This window comes from Vicugna pacos, chromosome 5 (genome assembly GCF_048564905.1).
Source record: "Vicugna pacos chromosome 5, VicPac4, whole genome shotgun sequence".
Lineage (NCBI taxonomy): Eukaryota > Metazoa > Chordata > Mammalia > Artiodactyla > Camelidae > Vicugna > Vicugna pacos.
Genome location: NC_132991.1, coordinates 67,196,336 through 67,208,386, shown reverse-complemented (window position 1 = coordinate 67,208,386; position 12,051 = coordinate 67,196,336). Strand labels below are relative to the sequence as shown.

General features: G+C 40.4%; 1 protein-coding gene across 5 annotated transcripts in view; it reads left to right on the top strand.

Annotated features, from left to right (window-relative positions):
* PARD3B (par-3 family cell polarity regulator beta) overlaps positions 1-12,051 on the top strand; it is a 948,983-nt gene that overhangs the window by 41,672 nt on the left and 895,260 nt on the right. Inside the window, exon 1 of one of the 5 annotated variants that reach the window (XM_072961410.1) lies at positions 8,183-8,227. The exons of the other annotated variants lie outside the window; for them this stretch is intronic. Coding sequence (XP_072817511.1) covers positions 8,216-8,227 — 12 coding nt within the window. The 5' untranslated portion in view covers positions 8,183-8,215. Of the gene's footprint in view, positions 1-8,182; positions 8,228-12,051 lie in introns of those variants that run through there. 5 annotated transcript variants of the gene reach the window in all.

Sequence of the window (12,051 nt, the reverse complement as noted above, 5' to 3'; positions counted from 1 at the left end):
AGGAAGCAGTTGGGTGAGAATAAAGAAACAGTTTATAGAAGCATATCAAGTATTATTGATGCTTATTAAGAGGTGGGACATTTATATATTTTATCCAATTGAAATGGTCATTTTGTAAGGCCTTTTTATCATTGTGGGACTGAGGAAGCTGTTTCAAACAGTAAAGTATCTTTGTGTAAAGCGACAGATAAAAATAAGGGCATATTTCACAAGTTTCATGTCTTCTTACTTGGTCTTATGTTTTGTAATAATCAGACCCCTGGTTAAAATTGAGACTCAGAATTTTATTTTTAAGAGAAATGGGAGAATGCTGTGCCATTGGGCACAATGTGAATCCTTCAGTGAAACAAAGAAGTAGGATTTTATTCATTGTCTCAGCAAACTTTTAAAATTGTGAGCAACTGATTATTCACAGGTGCTGTGCCGGATGCTGTGAGCAAGACGTGCTCTGCTGTCGTCAGGTTCTCTGACTACTGGGTATAAAGACAATTAAATTAAAACAATACAGTGAGTCTTGTGATGGTTTTTTTTTTGATAGAGAATGAATCTCATAAATAATTACATTTAGAATTATGAAATCATGGGATAAAGGAATATGACGTCCTCAGTTTTTATTATCGAATAACCAGTTTCCTCTTTTTTTAATTAAAAAAACTTTATTATGAAAAATTTCCAGCTTATACATAGAATAGAGTATGAGCCCCTCACCCCATGTGTCCGTCACCTGGCTCTTCAAAGCATCAGTCGCTGGTCAGTCCAGCCCCGTTTTTTATACTTTTTCTGTCTGTTTTGTTCCTACTTATTTGTCCTTTCAAGAGATGCTCAGAATCTTGGAGCAGGGCTTCTGGTGTGATAAGGGAGCCTTATTGAACATTATCTTCCAAGTCACTTCTTGTATCTTTTTTATTTTGCCAATCTGGAAACAGAGAATGCATGACACATGGCTATTTTTTAAGTTTCTTTCTTTCTTTCTTTCTTTCTTTCTTTCTTTCTTTCTTTCTTTCTTTCTTTCTTTCTTTCTTCCTTTCTTCCTTTCTTCCTTTCTTCCTTTCTTCCTTTCTTCCTTCCTTTCTTTCTTCCTTCCTTTCTTCCTTTCTTCCTTTCTTCCTTTCTTCCTTTTCCTTCCTTTTCCTTCCTTTTCCTTCCTCCCTCCCCTTCCTCCCCTTTCTTCCCTTCTTCCCTTCCGTCCTTCCTTCCCTTCCTTCCTTCACTTCCTTTCCTTTCCTTCCTTTTTTTTTTTTTTTAGCAAAAAGACAATAAAATGGTTATTTGACTCCCAGATTCGAAGCTGAATCCTGCTGCTCGTCGAGGGGCACCTTTTGCTGGCTTTAGAGTTTCAGACGTTTGTTTGCCTGCTGGAAAAGTATATGGAGTGTTGGTTGCAAAAAACCTGTAGCAGATGCAAAAACATAGAACACCCTTCAAATAATCTTTTAGCTAGGCCAAGCTTAGCAAGAAGAATAATTGCAGAGAGCAGTTGTATTTGTGTGAAGGTAGCAATTTCAGAATTCTAAGGAATTAAGCTGGCTGGAGAATCGGGCATGGGAAATTAACCTGTCTAATTCATTGGCTCAGTTTTTGTGGTGCTTGTGATCTGTGATGGGGACACTATTCCGTAGCGCTGTGTAATGCTTCCACAACTCATTACTGAGAATGGGATAATTTTTCTCATGTGGCAGGGGCTAAGGCAGATTTTTTCTGGTAGAGATTTGAACCATTGATAAAGCCTCCCTGTTAGTCCCATTGTGGAGGCTGTTTATTTGCTGCTGAGATTTCCTCTGAAAATTCTTTCCTTCTTTCTTTCTTTCTTTCTTTTTTCTTTTCTTTTTTTTTTTTTTTCATTTTAAAACCTCATCTCTCCAGGCAAGGTAATGGGAACTGTGAGAAGCCAGCACAAGTCACGTCAGCTTAGCCCTAGAATGTGGTGAGAATGCAGTTGTTTGCGCAGGATTACACGGCTGGCACGGGCGAACGTGCTCTGCAGACTCATTTCAGTTCTTAAACAGCTCAGTTAGCGACGCAGGGGAATGGGTGATGTTGACCCTTTTCTACCCTTGGGTAGACAGTCTTAGGTGGGCCAGGGAGCAGGGAGCTGGGACTAGAACGCGTCTTCTCTGCTGTCTGCATGACTCGCTGTCCCAAGGAGAGCATGGCATGTTGTTGGCGCTTGGTATTTGTTTGAATAAATGAGAGGGATGGGTGGAAATATTCAGCTTTTTTCCAGACATGCTTTATAAAGCCTTAGTATTAGGAGGAGATCTTTGGAAGAGAGTTTCGTGGACAAGTAAGTTGGAAAATGTTAGCCTTTGGTAGACTCACTGAGGGTTTGTCTTGCGACGAAGAAAAATCATTTTATTTTTGTTTAATCCAGTGTATAAAACCATATGATTGTGGTACTTTCCTACCATAGCATGTCTATTCATGTCACACAGAACTACTGTTATGGTTAAGAGCCTGTGGAAATACAGCTCCAAATGAACAGCTTTCTAGCGTATTTGGCATTTACCAGTTAAGACCACCAAATCAAAAAATTAAGCTCAGATCTTGGCCTTCTGCTTTTGTCTTAGAGTCATTCCTTTAGTTCCTGTGTTGAAACCTCAACTATCATCTCTAACTTGAGGATTTAGACTTTACATTTTCTATCCCTACTTATTTCCTGGGTTATTCTTTTATTTGGGCATTAAAACAAACTTTTTCTTATAAGAATAATACAAGTTTAAGTTGGAAAATTAAAGAAATATAGATAGGTAAAACAATCTTACTTAAAGTCCCATTAATGGAGATAACTGTGCTTTATTTTTATGTTGTTGTCAATCTCCTTTAGAGCTCAGACTAGAGGTAGATTGCCTGGGTTCAAAAGCCAGCTCTTCCACTCACTGGCTGTGTAGCTTTAGATAAGTTATTTAGCCTTCTGCCTCAAGGTCCTCATCTCTAATATGGGGATAGTGACATGGCCCCTATGACAGGGTTGATATGAGGATTAAATGAATTAATATATGTAAAATGCTTAGAACACTACCTGGCAGAATTTGTATAAGAGCCAAATTAAATAATGTATATGCATTATATATGTGCGTACACGTGTGCATGTATAATATTACACAGTTTGCACACATCGCAAGTTATTTAAGTAGTACACCATGTTGGATGTTTAGGTCATTATGGATTTTTCACAATGATGAACAGCTCTGTTATGAATACCTGCCCCTCAGATTTTTTTGAACATCTGTCATTATTTCCTTAGGTTAATTTCTTAAATTGGAACCACTGGATCAGTGGATGTGAATGTTTTTAAGACTTGGGTACAGTCTTCCTATGGAACTTGGTAAGACAGCCAGTCAGTGCTGCTCACAGCTGTGTTTGGGGCACCTATCTTTTTCATTTTTGTCAATTTGGAGGGTAAAACATTTTCTCATTTAAAAAAAAAAACTCTACTAATGAAGTTAGTTTCTGCCATATGGATGGAATGGCCATTTGTGTTTCTTTTTGTTTGTGGCTATTTACAGTTTGAAAGAAAAAAAATGGACAAAGGACATTCTTTTTTCTTTTGTGAGAACCCTTTTTATATTAAGGATTTTAATACCTTATCATTTGTTATGAATATCCCCTGCATCCTTTCCCCCTTTTCTTAGTCTTTGTACTTATTCTCCCATTTCTTCACTATATTGCCTGAATTCAGACTTTTCTACCTTTTTTTTCTAGTCTAGCGTCTAGCATAACTTAAGTGAACATTTATGTAATACTAGCACTAACACTGTCTGCAGAATATCTTTAAAAAAAAAAAGGAATCTACAGAGATGAAATACCGGTTGTTGAAGGGCATAGGACAATTTTTGAATTTTTGTCTAGTGAAGAAATGCCTTTGAAATTCTTTTTTTGTCCTAGAACTGAAGCGATAAGATTTCAGTTTTTAAAGTAACATCTCATTCATATTTTATGCTTTTGTGATGCTGACCAGTACTTTATTGGCCTCTCTCTACCATTTTATTTGCAAAATGAGTTGTATGCAATGTGAGACTCATAATATTAAATGACTTTTATGTAGACTTACTGAGCTAGATGGTTGAATCTCTTTGTCCATTTGTTAAGTTGAAAGTACGTTTTTTTCCTGAACACATCTGTTAATGATGAACTTGAAGCTTTTGTTTGTTATCCCACTGGATAAGAATGCAGTAGAGAGATTTCTTTTCAAGCATTGATCTTTAAGCACATTTCCTGGATATAGACCTTAAGACCTCTATTTTATAATAATGGAAGTAAAATATTTGATGCATTGAATCTTCTCATGCATATAACCTCGTTTTCTACTCCATTTATTTGATAATTGTTTCATCATTTCAAATTCAATTTGTAATAGCAATGAACACTCTTTAATATTTTTCTAATAAGGATTAGTTGGAGAGGTTAATATGGTCAGAAATTTAAAGAAGCCCAGAGTCATCATAATGAGTGTCAGGTAATTAACCTACATGAATAGATTAAAGAAATCAAGCAGGCACACTGATGGGTTTTCCTTTCAAGTTCAAATTTAGAACATCATCTGTGCAGTGGTTAGGTCTTACACATTAGATGGTGATTGCTATATTGTTTTTTAATATATAAAAAACTTAATAGTGAAGCCTTATTAGAATTATTCATCAAATTTGATTAATTGAAGGATGATTATGATATGTGATAGGAATTTTGAATTCTTATATGTAAATTATATATTTTTAAAATAAATAGGCTCTCCCCAAAATGAATTTGTTCATGAATCAGGAACCAGTGCTTTAGTATGTCAATCTCCTGTTTCAAGAAAAAAATCATAATGAGAAACTGAAGCAGTTTATGAGCTGCTTAATTTAGGTCTAAGAAACTTGATGAAGGTGATTGTCTCTGTTATCCTATGAAAGCTGTTGTTCAAATTTAGATGAAAATTTATCTGTTCCAGTGGTGACCGTAGGATTAAAAGACAAGTTCTGGAAGTAATCTTGAAAGCAAGACTTCACCTTCTAAAGTTATTCAAACATGAAATTTATCTTCTTAAAGAATTGAAGAAACTTATGGCAATTTCTCCTTTATTTAGTGAATTATAGTAAACTTCATATAAACTATTTTTCTGGCCCTACTAAAGGCTGTGTGCAATCTTCTCTTCTCTTCTCTTCTCTTCTCGTTTTCTTTTCGTAAGAACTGTGGCAATTTTAGAGCTTGAAGAGGTGAACACCAGAGATTATGGATATTTATCCCTTCATTGAAGGGAGTTATTTCTGGTTGAGGGTGAGTAGCTCCTTCTTGGAGAAAGAGACAAAATCTGGGTTTGTATTCCAGCTCTGCACTTGCCTTCAGCCTCAGTATTCTGTTTCATACAGTGAGGACACAGACTTCATCACATGGGCAAGATAAATGAGATATTGCTTGTGAAACACTTTGTACATCTGCTAAGTGATATAAATATCAGATGCTTCATTGTTTGCTTTTAGGTGAAACTTTTCTTGTCACTCACTCTTCAGTGTGTCTCCTCCTTGCTAAATGCACTCTTTCATTCAGCTTAATTTTCAGTCTTTTCATTCTCTTTTGCTACAAACTCTGCCCAAGAATTTTCTTAAGTAGTAGCACAAAGAAACAGTGAAAATCAGACTTGTATTGAGTTCACGGGATGGTAAGAATGTTATAATTAGTTCTATACACACCATTTCTAATCTGTGACGAGTAACATGTCCACTTAGTTCAGAATGTTGGGTTTCAATCTGGATTGTGGCCAGTTTTTCATTGTCACAGACCATATGGCCAACTTGCACCTAACAGCATCTCTCTAGAGGGAGTCCTGACTTAAAAAGGAGACTAGGTCAAATCAGGCCATTTGGGACTCATGTGTGAACAGCTCTGTGCTGATTGTTGGTGTGGGTGGGTGAGATGAAAAGATAAAAAACACAGGAAACCTGAAAAAACACACAAAACCCTTAAACTTCATAACCTGGTTAGAAGATGACATACTACATAAAAGTCAGAAGTTGATACTAAGTGTCTCTGAACTACTCATTCGGTCATTTGGATTTTATAGATTATGCTCTATTTCCCTAGCTCTCCTGGGGATGCAGGGAGCATCTTTATACTACTTTGCATTGCTGTGTTGACCAACACAGATGTTTCCTCTTAGCAGATGCTCAATAAATATTTTGAATCAAGCTGTAGAACCAGGATAATTATAAATCCCTCTCTACTTGTAGAAAAACAGTTTGTACACAGGTATTACTGATGCTAAGTTAATAGCATCCTCTGAAACACTGAGAGCAAATTTACTTCTCTGAATTATATAGCTGTATGCTCACTTACTTATCTTTTAAAGTGGTCAATAAGTGAGGCTTCTTGCTTAGCACAGGAACAAGAAGTACGGGTGGAATAGTCTTGTAAGTCAGAAAAGTTGAAAATACTGATCTTTATCATATAACCTGAGGCATCTAAGTTAATTTTCTTCTATGCCTTGATAACTCCTGTTTTATTAAACTTGCTGTCTGTCAGCCTCTTTGAGAATTTGCTTAATTTTTCTGGATCTGACTTTCTAATTGCACACTTTGTATTAGAAAGGCAGTATTTTACCTGTGGTTGAAATGATTTGCGGGTCTTGATTAATTCACCAGCATTACTTCAGGAATCCTCATAAAAAGTATTTCAGTTGTTCTTGTTAATTTCTCTGTTGGGGCAAATTAAGTGCTGAGAAGTAAAGTAATCCACAAAGTCTGAACTGTTTGGATCTCTGAGGACCATCAGGGACAGATAATGAAAACACTGAAAATGTACCCTCCCAACTTCAATATTATTTTTCTTTAGATCAGACCATAGAACATTTTTCACTGTGCTAACAGTCGTGTGTACCAAAAACGTAGACCCGTAATGCCTGTTAACTACATCCTGATAGCAACTTTGCTTTATGGACTGCACTTGATACACTCCTGCCACAAGGGCATTTGGCTAATTCCAAAAGGGACTCTGCGCAGAAAGAATGTGAAGCATGCAGTGCACACCAACAGGACTTTGGAAAAACACTTCCAAGTTCAAGTAGCGCTTCGCATTGGTATGAAAGGTCCGTGTTCGTTTTCTGGCTGTTTCCACCGTAGGAGCCACGCCTCACGCCTTGCTAGGATAATTCCACCTGGGCTCAAACTTAAGTGATTCCATCTGGCTCATCCAGGCTCCTCTGTGGTCAGCCTTCGGGTGATTTCCTTTCATGTGACCCACTGCTACCTGGCTTGTAGTTAGTACCGTTTGCCGGGTGAGTAATACATATTTACTGAAGAGCGCTGGGTCATTTCCATCACACTTGAATGGCATTTGGTGATGAGTCTGAGAAGTCAGCTGCTGGGATGATTACATTTATCATTAATGACCTCATTTTCTAATCTCTGAATATTAACAGTGTTCAGAGAGAATATATTTTTATGGGAAATGGCCTACAGTTTTGTGCCTTTGACATCCTGAGTGCTTTTTCTCACCACGGAGAGTTGGACAAGGGCAATTCTTTGTTACAAAAGGGGTGGAGGTTATTATTATTTTTGTATAAATTCTTTAAGTATCAATATTTTTAGATTCCATTCTGGAATTCTTTGTATTAGGAAAAAAAAGTTTTAATACTAACTCAGTAAGAGAATATAATCTATGAGGTGGCCAGTGGCCTAGTGCAAAAGCTAAGCTTGTTTAAAATTAACGTTTCCCTTTCAAAGCTGTTTGACATCCAGCCTTTCCAAACGATACTTTAAAAGCAGAAATAAAAATTTACTCCTGAAAGTCACGTGCTTTAAACTGCTTGCTGAAACATGTCCAGAGATGTAAGATTTACATATTTAAAATCATATTTGACCAAAATGAGACATATGCAAGTAATTTTAGATATTTTGGAAGGGGAGCCATTGTAATGCTTTCTGATCTGTTTCACTCAAGTGTTGCCTGAAGATCATCCCTCCAGCTTTGAGGGAATCAAGCCAAACCTTTCTTTCTCTTCCGAGTGAGTCTCTTCCTAGGAAAGCTTTTTCTTACCCCTCTCCTGCTCACACAGCAGGAAAGTGTTAGTGGTTAACTGGCAACCAGCGGCTGGCAGTCCCAGCTGCAGGTTGGAATCACCTGGGCTCCCCGCCCTGCGATTGGCGCGGGGCGGGGCGGGGCGGGGCGTGTTTCCCAGCTTCCTTAGGCGGTCCTTCCGGACGCCGAGTGGAGATCGCGCGCCGGGCGAGCGGAGCCGAGGATGAGCAACGAGGTAAGGTTTTCTCTCCCTCACTTTGTGGCAAACCAGCCCTTTCGGTTCTGTTTTTACCGCTTTTTTATCGTGTAGGTGGTTTTGATTCTCGCTTTCTCAAACTTCAACGTAAGAAGCCCTTGGGGCGGTGGAGCTTGCTAACAACGCCAGTCCTTGGGCCCAGATGCACCAGCTCTGAGCAGTTCGGGGTGAAGTGAGAGCCCGAGCGCGCCCAGCGACTTTGGGAGTTGGTGGAACTTGAGGATTCATTTAATAAACGATGTGCTCCCGTTGTCTGTTCCAGCCTGGCAAGCCGTTCCAAAAAACGTACTGTGTTAGCATGTTTACTGTGTTACATCTCATGGGCTTGTCGGGCGAGAACGAGGCCCAGTTTGGCTGGGGGCTGCTTCTGTTCCACATGGGGTCCACTGGGTGGGTTGCTTGCTGGTGAGGCTCAGCTGGTGGCTGTTCTGGAGGGTCCAAGGTGGCTGAATTCACACTTCTGGCACCTAAGCACAGGTAGCTGGAAGGCTGCTGGGCCCAGCTGGGCCCTCTCCGTGCTCTCTTGGGGCTTTTTGACAAAGCTTCTTAGCAAGGTATTTGTACTTCCTACAAAGGTGATTTAGGGATCCTAATAATTTGCCCTGAGCTTTAGATGATTCTGGAGAGCGAGGCAGGAGCCACAGGGCTTCTAACGACCTGGTGTCAGGAGGCCCAGAGCATCATTTCTGCCACAGTCTTACTTGTCAAGCAAGTGTGTAAGAAAGCCACGGGCAGAGCAGACAGTCCAGCTCCCTCGCAATGAGAAGGGCGGCCGAGAACTTGCAGCCAGCTCTCGGCTGCCCCTCCCTCAGAGGCAGAAGGCACGCTGCTGTGACTCTGCTGCGCGTTTCTGAATTATGATTCACAGTCGCTAGTTACTATCCTAGTTCAGTGGCTCGTTATCTTTCACTTGCTTCGTTTCAGTGATTCCTTTTGGTATCTCTCTACGTACACACTGGTCCTCCTCCTTTGATTCACTTTATGGCGCAGGTCATCTTGAAGCGTGGTGCTGACTGGGGACCCTCTTCCCTGAAAGTGTAGCTGGGTCTCCCTGCCTGCGTAGAACGTGGTCTGGAGTCTGTGAGAGGAAGCCTAGTGTAGTGGTTAATGCCGCAGATCCTGGAGTGAGACTGCGGGTCCAAGTCCTGGCTCTCTGACTTCCTCCCTTGGTGACCTTGGGCGATGTCCTACATCTGCCTGCTCTGTACTTTTCACCTGTGAAACGGGAATGCTTATTGTATGTACCTGAGCGGATGGTTAGGAGAATTGCTGCGTCATGCCCGCAAGTGCGTTGGGATGTGGTGGTGGTGGTGTCTGTTGTTGCTGTTAATATGTTTATGATTCAAGGCCTGTCAGGCTGTGTTGCACCTTAGATTTCCAACCTTATTTCCTGTGACTCTTCGTGTAATCCTGTGACTCTTGTAATCCCCGCTGCAGCCTCACTCAGCTGCCGCCTATACTGTCTCCATGGTTTCCGTGTTTTCTGTCTTGACCTTGACTCGTGCTTCTGCCTGTCCGTGGAAAGCCGACTTCTCTTGCCCTCTCTTTTAGAAAGTAGTTTGACTGCAGGCTTTAGAGGGCTTTCCATAGATGGAAGCTGGAATCGTAGTCCTCATTTCATGACCAAAATGAGTTTATGTTTGGTCCTTCTGTTTTTTCATCTGTACTTGAGGGCGATACTGTGCCTTAAATATTGGTTTTTAAAACTGGTCATGGTTCAGGAAAGGTTAGATTATGCTGCAATAACAAACAATTTGAAAACTTCAGTGGCTTCAGTTACATATTTTTGATGATACTGTCAGCCTCTTGTGGGTCATAAGGAGATTTGCTCATTATATCATTTGGGGTCTTGGCTGATGGAGGTGCCATCTTTTTAAAATTTATTTGTTGGGCTAATTAGGCTTATTTTTAATGGAGGATGGAACTGAGGATTGAACCTAGGACCTCGTGTGTGCTAGGCATTCACTTTACCACTGAGTTACACCCTCCTCCCCCACCAGGCTCCATCTTAAAACAGGTTTCCGTGATTATAGAAAATCAGGGAAAAAGAGGTGGGAATCCATGTTCTGGCTCTGAAAGCTTCTGCACAGAGAGGCCTGTGTTAATTATGTTCACACTCCTTTGGCCAGTCACATGGCCAAACCCAAGCTCATGTGGGCGGTGAAGTGTGGTTGTATTGTATTCTCAGAACAAGAGAATCAACAGTTTGTGAACAAGCGCCAGTGGCGACCACAGGTGATTCCCTTGTCTCATCACCTATTCCCTGAAGATGCTGCTGAGTTAATAGGACCAAACTGCTACCAGAGCCTCACCTGTGTGCACCTCATTAGGTTGTAGCATTCACTTCAGGTGAACTAGAGAGACTCCTTTAGATCTCATTTGGATGCTATCCTGCCTAAGGAACACAAAACAAAAAAAGTCATGAAGTAACAGTTACATTGTATGTGTGGATTTTTTTAAAGAAATATTAAAACCTCAAATGTTCTCATGTTTTACATATATTTCCCTTTAAAGAAAGCTATTTCTTCCCCTACCTTCCACTTTCATTCTTGCTTTAAAATAAAAGCTACTTAGTAAGACATGAGGATGTTCCAGCATCCTAGAACAACCATGCGGGGACAGCAAAATAGAATCTTTGGCAGAGCCGCTAGGTTTCTGGGGTTTACCAAATTGAGCAGGTTTAATAATTTAAAGGGATAATGATCTTGGCGAATTGGAGAGATAGTCCATAAATGTATGATAGCTCTTAGTAGCTCAAAGTTTAAGATAATGATCAAAAGGAAATTGGTAGAAGCAGACTATCACGTATATGAAAGATTGAAGTGACTAAACACAGCAGTTGGAAAGTTTGATAGTGTAAGCCTTAGGAAGGCTCACCATAGAACTTAGCTTTAAGGAGTTCTAAAAATTAGACTCCGGACGGAAGCACTGGAGCGTTAGGGAATAACCAGCTAGAGAGAAGACTGGCAGGTAAAGGGCCTGGGTCGTCATTGACTGGTTGACTGTGTCAGCAGAGTAGGGCATCTGTAAAACACGTTAAGTTGGCAACATTACATATTTAACTGGGCCTTGTAAGGCCCACAAAGCAGTGCTTGTGTGTATACGTGCCATTTTGTGAGTGATGTGGAAAAAGTATATCAAGGTTCAGAAAAGGAAGTCATAAAAAAATCACCTAGTACAGTGGAAGCAGAGGATTTGGGAGCCGGGGGACTGATGGGTGTGGCTCCGCCTGGGGAGGTGTTCAGCTGGCCCAAATCCCCAGAGAGCTGCAGTGAAGGGTGTGGCCTCACATTCCTACCAGAGACCTGAGTTAAGGGATTTCCTTAGAGGGGGATTAACTCTGAATTGGTCGCTTAGAGTTCTGTTCCTTAGGAGTTTTAGGGTGGCTGCACTAGATGCCTGGAAGAATCTATTAATGTAAATTGTAATCCTGTGAAAGCCATGGTGTTTTTAAAGAGCTGGACCCCTTTGACAACTGGGACTTTGAGCAAGCCTCTGCCCAGAAAGAGGCACTGGTGCGTGCCACGTTGTACTTCATGTCAAAGGTTTAATGGGACCTCAGTTGAGAGTCCTGGCAGAAGAGACAAGGGGAAATCTGCAGAATACTTTGTGTCCCCAGCAGCCAGCTACTTGACAGATATCTGTGGTGATAGAGTGGATGTCTTGCTGGTTTTAGATGGGCAGTAAGGGGGAATTTGTTTGTTTTTAATTTTAGGCATTTTAAACAGCACATGCTTGTGGATTTTAAAAATATTTGCTTTAGCACAACACTAAATATTGGAAGGGGCAAGGAAAGTTTACAG